The sequence below is a fragment of the Hyaena hyaena genome, unplaced genomic scaffold (assembly GCF_003009895.1).
Source record: "Hyaena hyaena isolate Hyena2069 unplaced genomic scaffold, ASM300989v1 scaffold_19, whole genome shotgun sequence".
In the NCBI taxonomy this organism is placed as follows: domain Eukaryota; kingdom Metazoa; phylum Chordata; class Mammalia; order Carnivora; family Hyaenidae; genus Hyaena; species Hyaena hyaena.
The window spans coordinates 799,986-823,750 of NW_024080651.1; the positions used below are offsets into that span (position 1 = coordinate 799,986).

The 23,765-nt window shown below is 50.0% G+C and overlaps 1 protein-coding gene across 1 annotated transcript in view; it reads left to right on the plus strand.

Annotated features, from left to right (window-relative positions):
* Positions 1–23,765, plus strand: part of MYO18B (myosin XVIIIB) — a 244,133-nt gene that overhangs the window by 115,388 nt on the left and 104,980 nt on the right. Inside the window, exons 27-32 of the mRNA XM_039225943.1 lie at positions 3,691–3,815; positions 9,128–9,282; positions 13,106–13,229; positions 14,041–14,241; positions 17,391–17,501; positions 22,759–22,863. Of these exons, the coding sequence (XP_039081874.1) occupies positions 3,691–3,815; positions 9,128–9,282; positions 13,106–13,229; positions 14,041–14,241; positions 17,391–17,501; positions 22,759–22,863 (821 nt within the window). The remainder of the gene's footprint in view (positions 1–3,690; positions 3,816–9,127; positions 9,283–13,105; positions 13,230–14,040; positions 14,242–17,390; positions 17,502–22,758; positions 22,864–23,765) is intronic.

Consider the following 23,765-nt stretch of genomic DNA (forward strand, 5'->3'; position numbering starts at 1 on the left):
GCTGTCTCTCTGTTCCATTCATTCGTTGGTTGGCTCCAAGCACTTACGTGCTCCAGACGCTGCATGAGGGGCTGACGTTTTGGCAGAACCCTGCCCTCCTGGAATGTCCGGTCTAGTGCTGACATTAAACGGAGACCCAACAATATCCCTGATGGTCCGTTATCAATGTGACATGTCCAGCTCAGTGATAACGCCAAGAATGATCAAAACAACCATGGCTCTACAGCAAAGCCCCTGTATAATTATATGAATACTTTTGATATAGACGATGTGGATTTTAGGCAAGGCATTTCAGTGGTTAAAAGCAGAACCTATGACATGCCATTTCTGGATTGGAATCTAGACTTCATCTCTTATGGGGTGGTGGTTTTGGGCAAAGAAATGTGAGCTTCGACTCGCTCGCCTTTCAAATGGGTGGAGTCCTACGTGATTGATAGAACGTGGCTAGCCGCATGCACGGCAACTTTATTGTTACTACTAATGAAATAGTGGGGTCATCATCTGTGTTTGTAAGCTGTGGAGCAGAAACTACCACCATCCCCATTTAAAAAAATGTTTATTTACTTTTGAGACAGAGAGAGAACAGGGCAGGGGAGGAGCAGAGAGAGAAAAAGAGAGGATCTCAAGCAGCCTCCTCACTGTTAGTGCAGAGCCTGATGCAGGGCTCGAACTCACGAACTGTGAGATCATGACCTGAGTGGAAATCAAGACAGAGCCACCCACATGTCCCGTACCATCCTCAGGCTGGGCCCCTGAATTGCCCAGCGGTAGGTGTGCTCAGCGGAGCTGGGGTTTCTGGTGGCGCTCGGCTTACAGAGTTGCCTGGAGACTCCCATCTCACGGTTCAACGGGCATGGTGACATCTCTGTCAACTCCTCTCCCCAGCCTAAATGAGTCAGGTGACACGGACGCCCGGTGTGTCTGTCAGCTTTTATAAAGCATTGACATCCCCTCTTCGATGCCCCTGGAGGATTTATGGCCTAGAAACGTCAGGGACGCTCAGAGGGACAGAGGTCAGGAGGCGGTGAAGAGGCAAAGTGAGTTTGCTTCTCTGCTCTTGCTTCCTCTCTGCCTGGCTCTCCGTCCCCACCCCCACCCCCAGGACATGCATTTATAGTGCGGTTTGGGAGCCTTTGACACAGGACTCTCCTACAAGCAGAGAGACAGAGAGAGAGAGAGAGAGAGAGAGAGGAAATGGCTTTTTACAGAGCCAGGAGGTGGGACGGCAGTTTCCCCCCAGGAGAGCATGGCCCCAGTTCCGTCCCGGCCGGGACTGATGAAGTCCACATGGCACTCCCCAGTTTGTTCTTCTCCAGGAGGATCTGGGAACTGAATAGGAGGAGTATGTGTGCTTAGCTCACGAGCACATCCGTCATGATGTTATACAGGCTCTCAGCCCTGGATGCTCGTTCCAGGAAGCCAAGCCACAAATACTTTGTTTGTCATTAGGAAAGCAATACATGCTCATTACGGGAAATTTTTTAAATATAGGAAAGTCGAAAGGAGCCATAAAACAGTTTAATCACACCAGAGCCGTGTCACCACAGCCTCTTCAATGGATCGAGCTGGAGTATCAATTATGAAAAACATAGCTGTTTTTCCCACCATGCCAGGTGGGGTGTTTGAAGAGGCCCTTTTAGGGTATGTAGCCGGCACTGGGCAGGCCGCTGGGGGCAGGGGACTACAGAAGAATTTTAGTTGGGCTCTGCTCTCAAGAAATTTGCAATAGAAATGGGGAGGTCAGATAAGTCCAGGAAAGAATGATACGGAAGGGCTGAATTATATGTACTGATAAGAACGACCCCCACCGGGGCACCTGGGTGGCTCAGTCATTTAAGCCTCTGACTCTTCACGATCTCATGGTTTGTGGGATCGAAGCCTGGTACCGGGCTCTACACTGAGCTTGGAGCCTGCTTGGGATTCTCTCTCTCCCTCTTTCTCTGCCCCTCCCTGCTCGTGTGTTCTCTCGCTCTCAGAATAAGTAAATAAACGTTTTAAAAATTATTTAAAAAGAAAAAGAATGCCCCGCACCCCCATGGAGGGGCATTGGTAGAAATCAGCCTTGGAGAATGGAGAACAGTTTCCTCTTCTGCTCATATCACCTGGTCTATAGCCCACCTGAGCGCAGAGCACAGGTGCTGCGGCAGAAATGCTGTCTGCTTTCTCCTCCTTTTGCAGCTATTTGCTATTTGAGGGTTTTTTTTTTCCTGGTGGCGAGACAGGATTCTTCTTCCACCATATGATTTACCTTAGTGGAAATTGAACAGGCTCTACCTCCTTACAATTATATCATCCTGGTTGGATTACTTATGTGGGAATCCCTGTTGGGGCCACCTCTTCTAAGACCCAGGCCCTATCATCTATCCAAGCGTCCATCCTTCCTTCCTTCCCTCCATCCATCCATCCAGGTTTCCACCTCTCCATCCACCCTAACACCCATCACCTGTCTAGTGAAAGTTATGAAGCATTTATGATATGCTAGGCATTGTAGTAAGTCCTGCGGACACATTTATGAACAAAAACATTTGCTGCTTTTATGAGTTTGAATTCTCTTCTGGATTTCCATAAGCTTGCCTTGTGAGAGCTCTGATCATGCTAGATTGCAGCTGTCTTTTTGTATGTTGTTTCCCCCACTGGATTCTGCTGGAAGATAGAGTGGTTTCTTGTTTGTTTTGTTATCCCTTGTGCCTGGTATAGAGTAATGCTGCTCTGTGAGTATTTTAGTGCATGGTAAATTGAACTGTGTATGATGGATAGATGGATGGATGGATGGATGGATGGATGGATGGATGGATGGATGGATGAAGGTATGGATGATTGGATGAATGGATGGTTGGATGAAGGGATGGATGGATGGATGGATGGATGGATGGATGGATGGATGAAGAGATGAATGGATAGATGGAGAGATGAATAAAGTCTCTATCTTCAGCTGTCCATATGTGGAATGTCTCCCACAGCTCCATTACCTTAAGGGACATTACTCTATTACTCAGATAATCCAAAGACATCCTAACCTGGTCTAGCCCATTCTATTCAGCCAAACAGTTTTTGTCACATCAGCGAGTGATTTTTTTGTAATTTATTTTTTACCAAATCAGAGGATTGTTCTATTATCTCATAGAGACAACTTGAATGTCTTTGTTGCTATTATTCAGTAGATTCTTTAATTATTATTCAATGATTTCTTTGTTAATTAATTTAACCAATAGTCACTGCTTATGTACTCTCCCACCTAAGGTGGTTGGCCAGTAAGGTGCTTCCAGTTGGTGAACTTGTATCAACACATATGAGGGAATCTTCTGTGTGTGTAGGAGACACTCCTAGAGGGTACTGAGGATCCATAAAGGACTGAAACCACTCTCCTGACCTCCAAGGTCATGGGATTTCCTTAGAAAAAGGAAAGTATATGTATGCTTGCAGAGGAATTGAATGGTATAAAGAAACCAAGCTTAGAATAATGAACAGCCAATGGCTTTAGACAACTAGAGGTGGTCAGGACAGGCTGCCTGGAAGAAGTATTTTTTTTTAAACACATAAACGTGAAGCAGACTTTCTTAACCTAAAGTCTAAGATCAAGCCTCAGGAAGTCTATACTGTGAAATTACACTCAAAGAGCTAAGAGAGTGTGAGAGAACCGCCCTCACTCACCTTGCCTCCCATCCTGGCCTCCCTGACTATGTCAAATAGCGGATGAGTGGCAAATGCGCTTCGACTGTGCTCAGATGGAGAACGAGTTCCTGCGGAAGCGTCTGCAGCAATTTGAGGAGAGGCTGGACTCGGAGCTGACATCCAGGAAAGAGCTGGAGCAGAAGGTAAGAGGGAGCAGCTGGTCTGGGTCCCGAGAATGTCAGACTGGGCAAGTTCCTACCTCCACTCTTCAAGGTATTGGCCGAACCTGGGGAGGGAGAAAGAAGGCACCCCCGTTTCATGGTTTTGCACCTCCACCACCGTTACAAATGCGAGTCCCTGTGGGAGGTGGGAAGTATTTTGTCTCCATGTGCGTGTTCTGCACAGGGAAAGAATACTCTGGAATAAAGAACCTCAGATCCCGGGCCACAGATCTTTCTCCTCTATAAAATCATGGTAATACGCCCTTAGAATCATCACATCCTATCTGTTCCCTTTGCCTCTAATGTGCCACCTCCATCTCTCATCTAGACCAGAGCACAGCCTCCTGCTTGGTCTCCTTGCCTCCAGCCTCTTCCCCCAACCACCTGCCACACTGCAGCCGAGGGGTTTTTCAGAGTCTCCTTTGGATCATTCTGTTATTCCAAAGTATGCTGACTCTCAGGGTGGCTCGTTTTCTTGAGTGTTTTGTAAATTTTGAGTGTGAGCCCATCTTCAGCCTGCCCCTCTACTCCCGCCATGGGAACCCAGGTGGCCCGCATGGTGGAAGGTTCCTTTTCCTTCCACTCTTACGGTGAAGTGTGTGTGTGTGTGTGTGTGTGTGTGTGTGTGTGTGTGTGTTTAGTTATTTTGTATTGTCAGTTGATCTTCCTTGAAATTTTTTTTTACTTGACTGATTTTCATAGCAGTTCTATGTTTACAGGGTTGTGGGTGTGTTTCTCTAGAAAGAATGCTTTTGCCTTGTCTTCTACAGCAGCCCTTGAGACTGCGTGACATTCTCTCCATTTCAGACTTGTGCAACATGCGCAAAGTGCCACTCAGAGCTCTAAGCCCACCTGAGGCACAGACCTGGGGTTTTGATTTCTTATCAGACGACTTTCTCCCCCACCCAGGGCCAGAGTGCACCAGGCTTTCTGACCTCCTTCCAGGCTGGGGGGTGGATCATTTCCTGTCCCCTCACCCCGACATCCAACTCTTCGAAGATTCCTGACTTAATGCAGGGGTCTCTATTCCAACTTCCCATCTTCTATGCTCCTGAGGTTGCCTCTTGTCCCTGTTCAGCCATTCGACCACAGCCATTATCCTTAGTGTTATTTCTGGGTCTTTCTGCTGCTCATCTTCTCCTCCACCCCGGCTGCCAGAGTGTCGGCATCAGCCATTATTGCTCTTGTCTTGTGTCCTTTGCATTTCCCAAATTTTCCCATATCCCCAAATTTTCCTCTCTGTCTTCAACGTGTAGCTGGACGTTACGAATATAATGTATGCACACCTAGTGTTTTCTAGATGAACGTAGATATAGTTTGACCCCGTTGCCTGTTTTGCATCGTCTCCAACCACCCATATTTGTACATTCCGACCAGTCTATCCTTCAACTCGTGGTGTGCTGGTAACTGGCCCTCTGAAAATAAACACCCCGATGTGTATTTGCCAATTGCCAGTTTCCACGGCCTAAATATTCCCACAGGGGCCAGTTTCCACCTACCATTGTGATATCACTGGGTGTGGAACCAGGAAGAGAATCCGCTCTCCTATGAGGTTTACCAGCCCCAGCACCCCGGATCCAGCCTCACTTACATGTTTAAAGCTCATAGCAAAAAAGAGCAGAAGGCACCTTCCTATCGTTCCTTTATATAGCCTCCTGCATGGTCAACACCCCCCACCAGACTGGCACTCCGTACAATGAATGAACCTGCATTCATGCATCATCATCACCCAAAGCGCATAGTTTTTATTGGGTTCACTCTTGCCGTTGTACATTCTATGGGTTTAGACACATATGTAATGACATGTATCCACCATCGTAGTTTTATAGAGTAGTTCCACTACCCTAAAAATCCTCTCTGCTTCATCAGAACACCCTTCCACCAATTCATCCTTCTATACTTTTGCCTTTTTCCAGAATGCCCGTTAGTTGCAATCCTACAGCGTGTAGCCTTTTTAGATTGACTTCTTTCACTTAGTGATATGCATGTAAGTTGCCTCCACGTCTTTCCATGGCTTGATAGCTCATTTAAAAACATTTTTTTTTTTGAGAGAGAGAGAGAGAGTGCAAACAGAAGAGAGGGGCAGAGAGAGAATCCAAAGCAGGCTCCGTGCTCAGTGCAGAGCCCCATGCAGGGCTTGATCCCGTGACCACGAGATCATGAGCTGAGCCTAAATTGAGTTGTACGTTCAACCAATGGAGCCACCCAGGCACCCCGATAGCTCATATCTTTTTACTGCTGAATCATATTCCATTGTCTGGATGGACCACAGTCTATTTATCCATTCCCTTACTGAAGGGCATCTTGGATGTTTCCATGTTTTGGCAATTGTGAGGAAAGCTGAAATGAAGATGCATGTGCAGGTTTTTATGTGGACGTCAGCTTTAGACTCCTTTGGGTCAACCCCACGGACAACAGTTGTGGGACTGTGTGCTAAGAGTGTTCAGTGTTGTAAGAAACTGCCAACCTGTCTCCCAGAGTGGCCGTCCCATGTCGCACCAGCAGCAAGTGACAGCGTCTGCGGCTTCACATCCTCGTGAGCATTTAGTTTTGTTGGCGTTCCAGATTTTAGCCATTCTCATAGGTGGGTGGTGGTGTCTTGTTGTTGTTTTTAAATTTTTAATGTTTATTTTTGAGAGAGAGAGAGAAAGTGCAAGAGAGTGTAAGCAGGAGAGCGGCAGAGAGAGAGGGAGACACTGAATCCGAAGCAGACTCCAGGCTCTGAGCCGTCAGCACAGAGCCCGATGCGGGGCTCGAACTCACGGACTGTAACATTATGACCTAAGCTGAAGTCAGATGCTTAACCGGCTAAGCCACCCGGGCGTCCCAGTGTCTAGTTAATTTAATCTGCATTTCCCTGATGACATAGGATGGTAGAGGATCTTTTCATATGCTCATTTGCAGTCTTTCTTCTTCAGTGAACTCTCTTTTAAGGTTTGACCCATTTTTTAATTGAGTTCTTTTCTTGTTAGGTTTTAAGTGTTCTTTGTATAATTTGGATAACAGTCTTCTATCCGATAGGCTTTTGTGCAAATATTTTCTCCCAGTCTGTGGTTTGTCTTTTCATTTTCTTGATTGTGTCTTTTGTAGCGTAGAATTTTTTAAATTCTGATCAAGTCCAGCTTATAAACTTTCTTTCATGGGTCATGGCATTTGTGCATTTCTAAAAAGTCATTGTCAAGGGCGTCTCGGTGGCTCAGTCAGTTAAGCCTCCAACTTCAGCTCAGGTCATGATCTCGAGGTCGGTGAATTCCAGCCCCATGTCAGGCTCTGTGCTGACAGCTCGGAGCCTGGAACCTGCTTCAGATTCTGTGTCTCCCTTTCTCTCTCCCCTTCCCTTGCTCATGCTCTCTCTCTCTCTCTCTCTCTCTCTCTGTCACTCAAGAATAAACATTAAAAAAAGTTTTTTAAGTCATTGACAAACCTAAGGTCATATAAGTTTTCTTCTATGTTATCTTCTGGGAGTTTCATGGGTTTGCATTTTATCTTTAGGTCTGTGATCCATTTTGAGTTAATTTTTGTGAAGAATGTAAGATCTGTGTTAAGATTCTCTCTCTCTTTTTTTTTTTTTGCATGTAGATGACCAGTCATCCCAGTATCATTTGTTGAAAAGACTATTTGGCTCTTTGCTCCCTTTTTTTTTTTTTTTTAATTTTTTAACGTTTTTTAAAAATTTATTTCTGAGAGAGAGAGAGAGAGACAGTGTGAGCAGGGGAGGGTCAGAGAGAGGAGAGAGAGGTAGACACAAAATCTGAAGATGGGCTTCAGGCTCTGAGCTAGCTGTCAGCATAGAGCCCAACGTGGGGCTCGAACCCACAAATCGTGAGATCATGACCTGAGCCGAAGTCAGACGCTTAACCGACTGAGCTACCCAGGTACCCTAGCTTTGCCCCTTTTTGAAAGATCGATTGTCTTTATATCTATGAGTTTATTTCTGGGCTCTCTGTCCTATTCCTTTGCACTGCCTTATTCTTCCTCACCTCTGGGCCTTTGCACATGCTGTTTCCTTTTCCTAGAATACTCTTTCTCCCCTACCTGGATACTTCCAACTATCTTTAAGATCTGAGCTTCCATGTCCTTCTTTCCAGAAAGTCTCCTCTGATATGGACTGTTTGGGTGCCCCTGAATTGTGTCCCCAAGTATAAACCTCATTATGGCATATTGTAATTATCTGCTTACTTCTTGGTCCCTCCCTGCCTTTAGGGGTAAGCACCTTGAAAATGGAGGCCATATTTGCCTGTCTTGCCGATAGATATATATATCCTCATTGCGAGAGAAAAGCATCATGAAATCCCCTTGCAGAGGTGGGCCAGGGTGAGATCACGTGGGATTTTATAAATAATGGAGGATCCTCCATGGTGATGATAGTTTTAGTAGTCACTTCCCAGACAGGCAGGTGTCGTACTCTTCAAGAGCATCTTGGGCTGTGGCTAAACCCAACTGCAGGGAAATAGCACAGTGCTTTCATAACAAATTATAAAGGCGGGTCAGTTTCCCCAAGGAATGGGGGGGGGGGGGGGATGTGCTATTCATGCTGCATTAAAAAGTAATAAAGCGGCAACCTTTCCTGAGCCGCAGAATATAAGAAAACATCCCATTTGCCGTCAAATACTGAATTTAGAATTACAGGCTTCATTAACTCAGAGTTTTGCTTATTTAAAGAAATTCTTTAATGAGGCCATTTCTTCAGAGTGCGCTGAGTTGTCCTCTCTCCCAGATTTAAACGAGGACATTTGGGAGGGTTTTTCCTCGAGGAAGATGCAAGAGGCTTTGCTTTTCTGTTTGTTTACGGTTATGTGCTTCCCCATGTAATTCAGCCCGTTGAAAGGGCCGTTCACTGCTCTAACCTTCCGAGCCCGTCCCTCGGGTTTCCTGGCCGGATCTTCTACGTGCGCCAATTTGGCTGTTCCGTGGCTAATCCTCACATGGGCTCTGGGATGGTGCCGACCGATTGGGGATATTAATTATACAGTCCTCAGCCTTCTTGTGGAGGCAGGGCTTGTAAAGAATCTGTGGGGAACCTTGGCAGGAAGATTATGGAGGAAAATTAAAAACAACCCTAAGGGACGGAGGGAATCACCACCCCATCTCACCTCTTGAGCAGACAAGCTCAGAGAAGTAGCTTCCTCACCATGAAACAGGCAGAAAGTGGTCACGACGGGGTCTCTCCGGCCCCAATACCTGGTCTCTTTCCCACTCTGCTCACCTCAGAAATGGCAGCTGCTTGAAATAAGTAGGAAGCCTGTCCAGTGCGAGTGGAGAGGGGTAATTCATTCTGTGACTCACTCCCACAGCTCGGGGAGCTGCAGAGCGCCTATGAGGGGGCCAAGAAAATGGCTCACCAGCTAAAGAGGAAGTGCCACCATCTGACCTGTGACCTGGAGGACACCCACGTCCAGCTGGAGAGCCAGCAGAGCCGAAACCACGAGCTCGAGAAGAAGCAGAAGAAGTGAGTTGCGTTTAACAGCATCCCTGGGCTCCAGGGTGGGCTGCTTCGGTGCCGGGGGTCTCCTGGGGACTCAAGGTTCTCCTCCTTGGCCCCCTCACTGCTGTTGGGGTTCCTCATCCACAAGGTGGAACCCCTCGCCTCTCATTCTGTCCCCATTTTCCTCCCCACCCCTCACACTCGATCCCTGTAAGCTTCTCCCAAGCATGAAGCAAGAAGCCGTTCTTTTCTGTACCCATCTTGCTCTACAACCAATCGACCATGTGACCTTGGGGAACTTTCTTGGCCTCTCTGGTCCTCAGCATCCCCCTTTGTCAAGTGAAGAGTTGGTTATGGAGGGCGAGGACACCCTAGCATGGTGGTTGGGGGAGCCAGCACTGATGTCAAGCCACCCCACTTCAAGTGCGAGCTGTACCTCTCTCTAGTTGCGTGACCTTGGACAAGTCATTCAACTCCCCCAGCCTCAGTTTCTTATCCTTCAGTGGGAGATGGGAATACCCCATTGTCATGAAGACAAAGTGATGTGGTTGGTAGACTCAACGGACTGAATTCTGGTTCCTACACCCGGGGCGGAAAATGGCGCCAGAGAGTTGGGGTAGCCCCAAATCAACTCACTCCCCTTTTCATTCGTTGCTCAGGCTCTCAGGTCACATGAGCAGCTCTGGCATAGACGGGGCACAAGATGCCAGCACTCCCGGGCTCACTTTCCCATCAGGCTGTGCTCCTAGCTCAGCAAACGGGAGAGCCTAGACTGGTAGCCAGGAGCTTCCATGGGCAAACCCTCAGTGCCTGTGCTGATCGAATCCCTGGGCATTCTGTGCCTGAAGTTCCGCAGCTTTGTTGGGGAGAGTGATGGTGCGTAGGGGTCCCTTCAGGAGTCAGCCCACCTCTAATGGAGACTTCAAGGCAGACAAATAGCTGAGACACAGCCTGGGATACAACTGGAAAACGTGACTCGGGTGGGGTTTTGCTCAGGGCACCTCTTTTCCCTGAGGCGGCAAGCTGAATTATATTTTCATGGGAGGAGCAGACCAAGTTCAAAATCTCTGCTCCTCTCACTTTGAGCTTTTTTTTTTTTTTAAAAAATTTATTTATTTTGAGAGAGAGAGCATGAGCGGGGGGGCGGGGGGCAGAGAGAGAGAGGGAGAGAAAATCCCAAGCAGGCTCTGCACTTTCAGTACAGAGCCCGACACGAGGCTCAGACCCACAAACTGCGAGATCGTGACCTGAGCCGAAGCCGAGAGTCAGACGCTTAACTGACTGAGTCACCCGGTGCCCCTAGCACTTTGAGCTGTTTCTGAGCTGACTTCTTCCTGTAAAAAAAAAAAAAAAAGATCTTTGGGGGGTTGTTAGCATGTCGTCCGCCCCCCCCCCCCCCATGAAAGGTTATTTAATCCTTTATTGATTTCTGACTCTCTTTCCTTTTCCACCTTCCTGGATATTCTGGCTGACCTTGTCCTTGCAGTGAGGAAAATGGCTTTGTCTTTCCTTGCCCATTTCCTGTGTGACCTTGTCAAATGACACCACCTCTCTGGGCCAGAGGGTGACTGATGTTTCAGAGGAGTTTAAGCAGGCCACCTGTGGCTGAGGAATAGCTCCGACAGATCCCATCTGCAGACTGAGAGGTGGGGACTCCAGCCTCCCCTGGGCTTCTGACAGCTGTGACAACCTTGGCTCTCATCTGGGGCTTCTCCTGCTCTGAGAGGCTGTATGCAGGGTTCCCGCTCTCTGCTGGGGATGGGGACTGTCTGTGGAGTTTACACAGCCAGAAAATTCCATCTCTCTGGTCCTTCCTGACCCCCTTGAGCAAAATCTTTCATTCCAGTCTCTCAAGTACCTCCCTGTGGTACCCTCCTGCGAAAGATCCCATTTCTTCCTTCAAAGACTAACCTGTCCTGTGATGCTTCCCTACCCCTCGGCCACCCCCTGGCAGAAATTAATTCACATTTTGATGCTCATAGCGAATGGCTGCCATTTTCTTTCAAGGTGGGCCAGCAATTCAGCAGGGAGGCTGAAGGCAATAGAAGCCTCAGTCTAATGGTGGGAATCCAGGCAAAATGGCTGTAGCCAGGGAAAGATCGAGAAGCCAGCAGTACTTCTTCATAATCTCTCCAAGTTTAATGGAATTGTAGACGGAGCCACCTCCTCAGTTTGATGGGCCCTGGATGGACTCCTGTCTCTGTCGCTGTCCCCAACGTGACTTCCAGGTTCAGAGTGGCCCAACGCGTTTCCATCTGGGCTTGGCTAATTGTCACCACGGTTACCCCATGGATCACAGAGTTTGGTTCCGAGGGCCGATGGAGCTCCGAGGCTGGCTCCTTTTGGGGGGGCCTGTGCTGGGCTCACCGACTCCCACACGTGCTGGAAGTACAACCCCAGGCCTCCCTCTGGTGGGATAAAGCGTGTGTGCGAATCCATCTGGCCCCAGGCAGGTGGGGGGTTGGTGTGTTCCAGAAGCTGGAGTCCATAGGAGCCATTCTTTGGCATCAGGTGGCCTGTTAAGTCAAGGTCTCCCGTGAAACACCTGTCACTACCCCAACCACCCCAGTTAGAGGGGGGATTGGCTGAGGCAGTAGAGAAGCTGGCTCAAACCCACTTCTGCCACTTTGGGATTTAGGGGCGAATCACTCTGCCGCTCTGAACTTCAGTTTTCTCCTCTGTGAAATGGGTATCGTTACGTGTTTTTTGCTGAATTGTTATAGAGACTACGTGGACCCCAGCACAGAGCCCGGCGCCCTGGGACGGCTGGATCCTTATCATCATCACAGTGTTTATATTCACTGGGGAGGCCAGTGGTAGCTCTTAATGATGTCACCAACAGCCAATCAGATACCCCCTGGACTCTTCCAACAGGGGGACCCCCTCGTGCGACCCATGATCAATTTCCGCAGGACCCTGAGGCTTTGAATGACCATATAGCTTCGAGACACATTGGATAATCTTGTAACAAGGGAGGCTTTCTCCTCACTAGGACCCTGACCCCACGCCCCGTTCAGCCCTTCTGGCCACACCAAGGTCCCTGGAGCAGTGACACTTTCTGCTGGGCCAAGGGCATGTGGCTGAGGTCACATCTTATTGGGGCTTGCCAGAGCCTTCTGTACTCATTTCCTCATCCATGAGAGTGATATGGGACCAAGGTCACTGCATGGAATGATATCAAATCCAGAAAGTTCTCCTCCATCCTGGTCCGCATTCCGGAGGGTAAGGGGGGCCCCCAGATGAGGCATTTCCTAATCCCCTGGCCATGAAGACTGCCTAGTCTCTGTGCTTTTTTTTGCTGGGGAGACAAATGAGGAGCACACTGAGTGTATTAATGTCCAGGCTTTTATCAATAATAATAATGGAGGAGATGGAATGTGAAATATCTCTTGTTTGAACAGATATATGCATTCACTCCTTCATGGGTAGATGAGTATGAGACCCCCCCAAACCTGGGCCTTGTAGATTTAAAGATTTCCTCGCATATATTGGCAAACCAGATAGATGCGATTTTTCTATCATTCTATATGGTTTTTTTTTAAATCCTTTTTCCGTGTCTGTGTATACTTTTGTTCTATTATTTTTACTTATGTAATCATGTTTTACATACGGCTCTGTTATTTTTGCCGAAACTCCACGTAAACCCTAAAAGTCGCTCTCCGGCGTCCCACATTCCTACTGCCCGTCCGCAACCTTACCTAAAAGCATAGAGCAAAACCCCCCATTGTTCTGTGTCCCCCCCCCATGGTTCTCAGCAAGTTAGCCGCCGCTCTCCGGCCCTTCTGGCCCCTCTCCGGCCCTTCTGGCCCCCGCCCCCGTGCGCCATGACGTCTGCTCTGCTTGACAGGTTTGACATGCAGCTGGCACAGGCCCTGGGGGAGTCCGTGTTTGAGAAGGGCCTTCGCGAGAAAGTGACCCAGGAGAACACCAGTGTCCGCTGGGAACTGGGCCAGCTTCAGCAGCGCTTGAAGGTGAGGGATGGGGCCGGGGTGGGGGCGGGGATGGAACCATCCTGGCTCGTAGTTGCTGGCTTCCAGGAACTACGCCCCACTCCCCACCATGCACCTGCGGGAAATAGTGACAGGGAGAGAGCTCTGCGGCGTGGGGGGGCGGGGGGAATGCCGGTCTGCCAGCCAGCTGGCGTCATGGACCCCAGGAATTCTTAAAACAGCAAACGGTAGTTGGAATATAGAAAATGAGATCTCTCTGCACCTTCAAGGGGCCCACCTGGGTGGTAGGAGAGGCCGGGCAAGGAAGGAGTTGGTTGTCGCCCCATCCAGGGGCAGTGCCCTGCCCCATGCAGGCCCCAGCACAGAGGGGCTTTATTAAAGTACAACACAGGCACCTTACTCAGGTGCTCCTGACCCTTCTGTGGCTCCCCGCTACCTCTAAGAGCTCTCAGCCTGGAATTCAGCTCCTTCTTGATGTAGCCCAAAGTTCTCTGACTTTGGAGCTGACTTTTTAACCCAGACGAGTCAGTTCTGGACCCCTTGCCTCTCTGCCCCAGTGTGTGCATCCCAGCCTTGGCAGATATGCAGCTTACAGATGGACGAACACCCCCATTATATGCTTTGAGGCCCAACCAACTCTGGGGGGGACGGTAGTTATTGCTCCACCACAAAGGCCCCCACCCCTGCTGTGTGAGCTGTCCCAGGGAGCAGCCCTTGGTGACCCACAGCGGCGCCTGCCGGGGCTCCCGGCCCAAGGTAGGGATGTCAGGGGTTCCCTGGTGGATGGGCATGTGGTCACGTGACTCTCGGTCTCTGCCCCCTTGGTCTCTAGCAAAAAGAGCAGGAAACCTCGCAGCTGAAGCAGGAGGTGGAGAAGTTGCAGGCCCATAAGCGGGAGCTGGTGGGGTTGTCCTCGCTGGGAGAAAACGGTGTCGCAGGCTTGAAGGAGAGGCTCTGGAGCCTGGAATCCAGTGCCCAGGAACATGAGAGAATCCAGAACCAGCAAGAGAACACCATCAAGCAGCTGGAGCAGGTAAGGAAGCACCGTCCCAGGCCGACAGCCCGTCCCATGCTGGCTCCCACGCAGGTGGGGGCTATTGGAATGCAACACCGACACCTCACCTCACTCCACTACTCCTCATTCTTCTATGGCTCCCTAGTACCCCCAGAGACCCTCTCAACCGCCAGGTCTGGCATTCAGACCCTCCATGATCAAACACACTCCTCCCATCCTGCAAGCATCAAGGTCACCTCAGAGAGATAGAGAGAGAGAGAGAGAGGAGAGTGAGGGAGGAGCAGAGAAGGAGGGAGAGGAGAGAATCCCAAGCAGGCTCTGCATTGTCAGCACAGAACCAGATGCAGGGCTTGAACTCACAACTATGAGATCATGACCTGAGATGAAATCAAGAGTCGGGTTGCTTGAGGCCTGAGCCACCCAGGCACCCCAGGTAGGATGAATATGTAAAGCAGATGAGCCCTGAGAGCTCTGGGTAAGCAAGGTAGAGTGGTGGTTGGGGCGAGGGGGAGGGAGGAGGAGAGGGAAGGCCCAGGCACCTGCCCTTGTTTCCCACTTACCCTCACTCCATTGGTACGGAGCCTGCCAAGTATTAAGCCCAGGGTGGTGGTGGGCATCGAGGGACAGAGTCTGGAGCAGTCCAGAAAACAGAGTCCCTCACTCACTCAGCCAGCGGGAATTTATCAAACGCGGACTTTGCGTCCCGCGATGTAGCTGTAAACAAGACAGGTGTGGTCTCTCTCTGCCTTCTGGAAGTTTGCAGTCATGCTGAGGGTCATGAGAAAGTGCAACTTGCCGATCAGGTCTTGGGAGAAGGGTGCGAGGAGCAATCAGGGAGGACTTCCTGGATGAAGCGACATTTACTGGAGGATGTGACAGGTACTGAAGAGTGAGTCCAGTTTGGCACGGAGAGAGGTCCAGGCAGGAGGAACAGCCAGCACCAAGGCCTGGAGGCAGGGAAGTCCTGCGGCTGAAGTAGGGCTGCCTCCACGTGGGGTCCTCAAGGCAGCTCAGTCGATATGACCTTAGACAAGCCCCCTGTTTTCTCTAGACCTCAGCAACGCCCCCCCCCCCTTCAATCCCCTGGCTTTCCCCAGCCCCAGCCAGGGCTCCATGGAGGTTCACGAAGGAGGCGGAGTGTCTGTGCGGCCCGTTAAGGGACATAGAGGATCGTGCAGTTCCCATAGCAATCCCACATCAAGAAGGAAGCGAGCACTTGGGAAAGTGTGTTAGTTCTTTAAGACATCGCCAGGGCACCCCTGGGTGCTCAGAGGTGGAAATGTACTCCTGCCACCTCAGGGGCCTGAAAGTGAATGCGACTTTCCTAGCTTTTCACCCTCCACTGACACAGAGGCGAAGCTGATTCAACACTTCATCCGTCCTCAGCTTCACCCAAACCTCGCATGGCATTGCGCCCTTGTAGATACTGGGAGATATTTATGGATCACAATATAGCACTTTTCCCAGGGAATTTTATGTTAACTCATATACACTTGACATAAATGGCATTGCGGATGTCAGGAGTGTCCAAGAGGCTAGAAAAAAAAAAGGAAAGGAAATATTATATTTACTTGCTTAAGCTCCTCATTTTGGATTATCTCCCCATAACCCGTCATTTTAAAAGGAGGCGAGGAAAGAGGTTGACATTTAACTTGAGCTTTACTTTATGCCGGGAGCTGTAGCAGGGGCTTGGTGCTACGCTCTCCCTTTGCCTCACCACCACCGTCCTGCACAGTAGAGAGAGCTTCAAAGTATAGGTTCTTGGAGCCTGGAGCCTGGAGATTTTGATGTGGTAGGTCAAGGGCAAAGCCCTAAAAATGTAAATTTTTAAAAATATTGCATTGTTTAATTCTAACACGCCACAGAATTTGAGAAGCAAGAGCTTGGGTCAATCCCTCATGAATCCAAGATCAAAGAAGTATAATCTTGAACCAGAACAGGAACCCATGACTTCTGCTTCCAATTCTAGAACCTTCTAGACAACACCATACAGCTCAAATGTCATGGACTGTGGCTCTTTGTTGGCTTGGAGCAAGTTTTGGAGGCTCTTATGGAAAAGACTCACCTCCTTCATGGGACACAGCTGTTCATTATGTCTTCCAGGAGGGAGGGGACAGTCCTTTCTGTTTTCAAAAGAGAAAGTTGGACTCATGTGCCAGGCAGTGCGCGAGGTGCTTTATGTGGGCCATCTCACTGAATTCTCATAAAGCATTTTAAGGTTATTGTTTTCCGCAGAGAAGAGTAATCAGAGGCAAAGTGAGTTGTGTTCAAGGTAACATTCTGGGCAAGCGATCTCCCTCTGAAAGCTTTCATTCCTTCATAAATCAACTTTTGTTCTATCATCCAGCCACCCACCTACCCACTCATTCAAAACACCATCAAGGATGCTTGCTCTGGGAGGACACATTTGCTTCATCATTTATTTTTTTAAATTTTTTATGTTATCTTATTTTTGAGAGTGAGAGACAGAGCACAAGTGGGGGAGGGGCAGAGAGAGAGGGAGACAGAATCAGAAACAGGCTCCAGGCACCGAGCTTTCGGCACAGAGCCCGACGCAAGGCTTGAACTCACGAACTGTGAGTTCAATACCTGAACCAAAGTCGGACGCTCAGCCAATGGAGCCACGCAGGTGCCACCCCCAGTTTTTAAAAAATTTTATGACATATACTTCATCTTAAAAGTGTCAAGAAGCAGATTCCTAGGTGACTTAGTCGGTTAAGCATCTGACTCTTGATTTCGGCTCACGTCATGATCTCACGGTTCGTGGGATTGAGCCCTGCGCAAGGATCTGGGCTGATGGTGCAGAAGCTGCTTTGGATTCTCTCTCTCCCTCTCTCTCTGCCCCTCCCTTGCTTGTACGCTCTCTCTCTTTGTCTCAAAATAACTAAATAAACTAATTAAAGCTGTTGAGAAGGATGCTAAGGATTCTTCCATCTAAACTCAGCAGAAAATAGCCTGATGGATTAGTGATGATTGTAGTGACCACAGGAAGGGATAGATAGAGGCAGCATGTGGGCTATTTACCTACCGTTTCTGACCTTCCCGGGGACCTGTGGGGGCTTCCGGACTCTCATCCCTGTGCCCCAGAAATGAAAAATGCAGCTGGGGTACCGCAGGTGACACGGCTGGTGCCGGTCGCCCTCACGCGCTGTCCTTGCTGCTCCCAGCTCCGCCAACGGTTTGAGCTAGAGATGGAGCGGATGAAGCAGATCCACCAGAAGGACCGTGAGGACCAGGAGGAGGAGCTGGAAGATGTCCGTCAGTCCTGCCAGAAGCGGGTATGTGCCCCTCGGGCCCTCGCACATCCAGCCTGGGGTGCCACCTTCCTTAGAGCGTGGGTGGGACTCCAGCGCCTGGGGACCGACTCCTTCTGCCACCACTTTAGCTGTCAAGGGTCCTAGAGCAATATGGTCCTGGAGCTTCCAGAAGCCTCTGGAACTCCCAAGCATAATCACCCCAAGATTTCTGCCCAAAGCCCATACTTCCATGTGACTTAGACCTTGGGGAAGGACTCCCACATCTCAAGACGGGGACCTGTCCTTTCTGGCTATTTCCTTTACAAACAATTTCTCGCACTTCATCCGAGCTCCTGCAGACATTTCAAACAGTGGATGAGAAAGCAAGAAGCCCTTGAAATCTTACCATCTAGAAACCATCATTATTACTATTTTAAATTAAAAGAAAAATTTTTTTTACATTTATTTACTTTTGAGAGACAGGGGGAAAGACGGAGCACAAGTGGGGGAGGGACAGAGTGAGCAGGAGACACGGAATCCGAAGCAGGCTCCAGGCTCCAAGTGGTCAGCATAGAGCCCTATGCAGGGCTCGAACCCACGAACTGTGAGATCATGACCTGAGCCGAAGTCGGACGCTTAACTGACTGAGCCACCCAGGCGCCCCTGTTACTATTTTAAAAGTCATTTAGTATCTCTCTGTCTTGGTAGACACATACATGCACATACATATTGTTGAGATACCATTTTATCTGAAGGGGGTCATGCTGTCTTGAAGCCTTTCACTCAGCAGTTTGTCCTTGGCCTCTCTCCTCTTTCCGGATCAGTAAACACCGGTCTACTGTACATACTTAAGAGCTTCAAAGCAGAGTCCACACGCTGTCATTTGTTCAACCAGTCCCCTGTGGCTGGGCATTCAGGATTTTCAGATCACCTGTTATTGTAACCAATGCTGAGATAAACACCCTCATGGATGCATTGACTGACGTGAATGTAAGATGAGTCCTTTCAGTGGAGGGGCTGGAACGCTTTGGGGTCTGGCTCAGTTAATAGGTTTCCTCGCTGCGGGACCCCTGCAGATCTTTCGTGGCTCTGTGTACATTTGAATCTCCAAGAGGGGGCCTAGGAGCATTCCTAACACTGACTCCTGCTCTTGGCTCCCTAGGCAGACTGTCTACGGAGACGTCCAGACTGTAGGGCTTAAGGGCCTGGGTGTTGGAATTCCCAGACTCTTGGTTTGGTCTCGATCTTTGCTTTTCCACTTTACCAACTGTGTCATCTTGGAAAGGTGATTTAAAAGCTTCAACTCCTACTAAAGTCCATCCTATTCCTTGGCTCCTTGCTCTGTATCCAGTGCTGGTCACTCACGGACTGTGTAGAAGCTGCACCAGAAAGCCAGTGTTGCTACTTAATTTGGAGTCATGGCAGCTTGGGTCAAGCCCAGCGTCATCCGCTACCAAGCGTGGGGCATTGCAGAGACCACGTGACCTCGCTAGTAAGCTCCACTGATCTCATCTGTGGAACGGGATAACATGGCTATTTGCAGGGTCACAGTGAAGGGCAGGGAGAGCACGGATGGGGAGACATTGCATGGTTTTGTGATGTGATCCTTGTGACGGACGCTTAACGAGCAATATTGGTGTGCGTGCCGGTTTCCAGGCTGTGAACCAGCCAGGCGGTTGGCTTGCTCCTGGGTGTGATTCATCCAGCTGGGAGGAGCAGGGTGTGGGAGGACTTGGCACCCCAAGGGGCTCACAGCTGAGAGCATCGTCCTGGGCAGGACTGAGGGCGCCTTGTGACTGTCAGAGCCTCGGCAGAAGACGGGCATCTAGCTGACACGTCCCCGGCAGATCTGACTGCTGTGTGCCCTGACCTGACTCCGGGGTAGTGTTTGAGAGCCAAGCCTGTTTTTCACCCCCAGTGGATGATGCTACTGTAGCTGCTGCCTGTCTGCTCTTTAAATACTCTTTTTTGGGGTCCCATCAAAGCTCCACCCCTCTGGAGGTTCACATGGATGATCCCGAGGAACGGAGTGCATTCCTTCCCAAACTCCCCAGGGTTGGAAAGAGTCAGTGGTTTTTGGACTCATCCAGACTTCTATGCCCCATTGCCTCCCGGAGACTCCGTTTTCTCATCTGTAAAATTGGAGCAATGATAGAAAATGTTCCGCCTTCCTGGGCTATTGTACCGAAGAGATAAAAGACTAGGAAGTACCTTGTAAACTGGAAAGTGTGGGGAGTTTGCACGAGGGGGCCAGTTATTACCCATCTGGGAGAAACAAATGGGAAACTTTGAACACCCAGTGGGTGCCAGGCACCAGGCTGGGTTCTTTATGTCCATCCGTTTATTTGCCCCTCTGAGGAGCACTGTAAAGATTGATTGTCCTGGTTCACAGGTGAGGAAACCAGAGTTCACAAAGGTGAAGTGAGTTGCCCAAAGTTGCCCAGCCAGGAAGCAGCAAAGCTAGGACTTGAACTTAGGTCCGTCTCGTTCCAAAGCCTGGTCTCTTAACCAAAATACTAGAGGGGCACCTGGATGGTTCAGTCGGTTAATCGTCCGACTTCGGCTCAGGTCATGATCTCACGGTTTGTGGGTTCAAGCCCCGCGTAGGCTCTGTGCTGACAGCTCAGAGCCTGGAGCCTGTTTCGGATTGTGTATCTCCCTCTCTCTCTGACCCTCCCCTGCTCACGCTATCTCTCTCTCTCTCTCTCCCTCTCTCAGAATTAAATAAAACATTAAAATTCTTTTTTAAAAAAAAAACAAAATACTAGATTGAAATTTTTTTTCTTTTGCAAACATTTGGACCGTGGAAGGCCATTTTAGGAAGCATTGATAGAAGTCAGCCTTAGGCGATGTTGCTGCATCCATTAGTGCACATGAACTTGCCAAAGGCTCTGATAAGTCTTGCACTGAAGAAACTATTAACTCAGATTCTAGCACGGACTTTTGTCCATCCTTCACCTACATTCCCATCACCCTTGTGAACACCAAGGGGAAACATCCCACAGAGCACACTCCAGGAAATTTGGCCTTGCTTGACATATAGTTTTTATTATTTTGTGTATTTTTCTTAAAAATTTTTAAATTTTTTAAATGTTTATTTATTCTTGAGAGATAGAGAGAGACAGAGCACAAGCAGGGGAGGGGCAGAGAGAGACACAGAACCTGAAGCAGGCTGTCAGCACAGAACCCGATGCGGGGCTTGAACCCATGGACTGCAACATCATGACCTGAGCTGAAATCGGACACCTAAACACTTTTTTAAATGTTTGTTTATTTTTGAGAAAGAGAGGTGGGGAGGAGGGGCAGAGAGAGAGGGAGACACAGAATCTGAAGCAGGCTCCAGGCTCTGATCTGTCAGCACAGAGCCCAACACGGAGCTCGAACTCACGGACCGTGAGATCATGACCTGAGCCCAAGTTGGAGGCCTAACCGACTGAACCACCCACATGCCCCTCTTTTTCCAAATATGAATTTTTCAAATGAGTTTCAGCTTTGCCTGTCTTCCCTCTAAAAGCAGATGCAAGCGGAGTGCCTTGTTTCTCTCTCTGTTAAAAGAAAGTTCTGAAATGAACTTGCTTTCTACCTAAGTGACCATCAATCAGTGCTTTTTTGCCCCTCCATGGGTCAGGAGATGGAAGCCCTCAGTCCCTTCCTGTGCGCCCTCAGGTGAAGGTTGCACCATTTCTGAGGCATTCTAAAATTACCGCAGAGCATCACGGGTGCCCTGACCTGGGGCCCCAGTGAGGTGGAGATGTGACCCAGAGCCTCCTGAGGCTTTTCCGTGGACAGATTTATAAAGGGAGAGGGTGAGGTCAGAGAAAGGTGTTTTTCTCCTTACGACAAGCACTCACATGGGCTTCACATGTCACGCTGCTCAGCTCCATCTCTCTTTCTCGCCATGGCAGGGAATCGATTGTTTTAGCACCCGGTTGGGAAAGCTGATGGCTGTCTGGGGTGGCAGAAGAGCTGGGAGCAGAAGATAGAGCCCTAACGGCTCTCAGCCACAACTCACTCGGGAGTGTGTGCCTGACAGCTTCTCTCTCAGTTTACCCATCTGTGAAACAGGGTCACCGATAGCATGGAAAGGCAGGTGAAGGGGAGGGGGAGATAACACGTAGGAGACAGGCTGGTGGGGAGGAGGGTGTGCAAAGCGGTTACAGTTGGGGTATTTGCTTCGGTGGGGAAACTCCTGCCTTTGAGGGGTGGCTAGAGAAATCAGAGTCAAGTGTAAATGGACTGAGTTCCTTGTAACCAAATGTCTTATCTATTTGGACTACTGTAACAGAAAATCATAGACTGCGGGCTGGACACAAAACTCACTTGTCACGGTTCTGGGGGTCGGCAAGTCCAAGATCAAGTGGCCGGCAGATTGAGCGTCTGGTGAGGGCCCTCTTCCCGGTTTACCGACACGGGGACAACCATCTTTTTGCTGCATCCTCACATGGTGGAGAGAAGCAGAGGAAGCAGGCTCTCTGCTGTCTCTTATTTTTTTTTAATGTTCATTTATTTATTTTTGAAGAGAGAGAGTGTGCGCATGCGTGCTAGTGGGGGAGGGGCAGAGAGAGAGGGAGGTGGAGGATCCAAGGTGGGCTCTGGCCCACAGCACAGAGCCGGGGCTTGAACTCACGAGCGTTGAGATCACGACCTGAGCTGAAGTTGGATGCGTAACCAACTGAGCCACCCAGGCTCCCCTCTGCTGTCTCTTCTTATAAAGGACACTAATCCCAGCATGGGGGCTCCACCCTCATGAACTTCATCTAAACCCAATTATCTCCTAAAGGCCCATCTTCAACGAGTCCTGTGTCAGAGTGTTAGAATTTCAACATAGGAAGTTTGGAGAGACCCGAACTCATAGTCCGTGACACCACGTAATCTCAAAGGCAGACTTCTTTTTAACAGCATGGATTCCCGGTCTCTTTAATAAAGAAGGTGGCTGCATGTTAATACACCAGAGATAATGTCGTACGGAGGCTTTAAAAGTCAGAATGCTTAGATCCACAAATACTCGAGCAGGATCGTGGCATAGGAAGGAGGAAACACCTGTTAGGTATGGGGGGGATCTCGGGGTGGGCGCTTCACAGCGGATGGCAGGGGGCTCCCCATAAGCGGCCGGCTCTCCCCATCGTAGTCAGGCTCCCGGGCTTCTGGGCTCCTGGGTTCTCTGACAGAGACGCCAGGGCGGCCTCTGTGGAGCTGGGCAGGGGGCCGTGAGCTTCACAGCCCTCCCGCCCTCCAGAGGGTCCCTGCCTCGTAGACTGTGTCTGGAAGGAGCTCATGCAGCCCATGTGTGTGTCCGCAGCTCCGCCAGCTGGAAATGCAGCTGGAACAAGAATACGAGGAGAAGCAGATGGTCCTCCATGAGAAGCAGGATTTGGAAGGCTTGATTGGAACCCTCTGCGATCAGGTAAGCGGCAGACACCAGCAGGCGCTTTGAGAGAACGCAGTCCCTGCCCCCAGCCACTGGGAGAGACTCGGATTCAGGGGGAGGGAATGCCAGAGGCCGGTCGTTTCAGCCAGCCTCCCCAGTGCCCTCATCCCCATCAATTCCGGCCCTGTCCCCACTCACTGGCTCTTCAAAGGACACCTTCTAGGGTCCACATACAGCGGAGTTCTTGGAAGAACCATGAGAACACGTGGGGTGGGCCCCTCCAGAAGTGGCGGACGAGGTCGCCTTGCCTTCGGCAGGCTGGCGGGGAGAGGGCGGAGGCAGCCCTTGCTTCAGCGGGGTGGCCGAGAATGGTCGCTCTGTCCACAGCTGGCCTTGTGAGCACAAGCCCGTTGCCAGAGGCAGCAGACTCAGAGTCAGGCAAATATGGCTTTAAGCCCTCGCCGGGCCACTTCCGTCCGCCTGGCTCGGGGTGAGCTAATTCACGGCCCTGAGCTTCTGGAAGGTGGAGCCCCGGGGGACGTTGCCACATCTGGACACGAAGGTTCTCAACTGCAGCCCTGTGGACACTTCAAGCCACACCATCCTTTGTCATAGGGAGGCCGTCTCGCGCTTCGTACTATGTTCCGCAGCGTACCTGGCCTCTGCCTGCTGCGCACCAGCAGCCCACCTTTCCCCTTGCCTGGTGACAACCAGAAATGTCTACAGACCTCACCAAAGGCCCCTTGAGCACAGAGTCAGAAAACCACAGCTGTAAAGAAAGCAGCCCGCAGGGCCCGGCCCCAGCCCCTGGTTTCCCAGCTGGGAGGAATCACAGCTCCGTCTCCCCCAAATTCCTTTCCCTGCCTGTAGTACCGCAGCGTGGAATGTCAGCATTGGGGGGACGCCCGTGGCTTCTATGATGCCTCTGAAAGCATCAC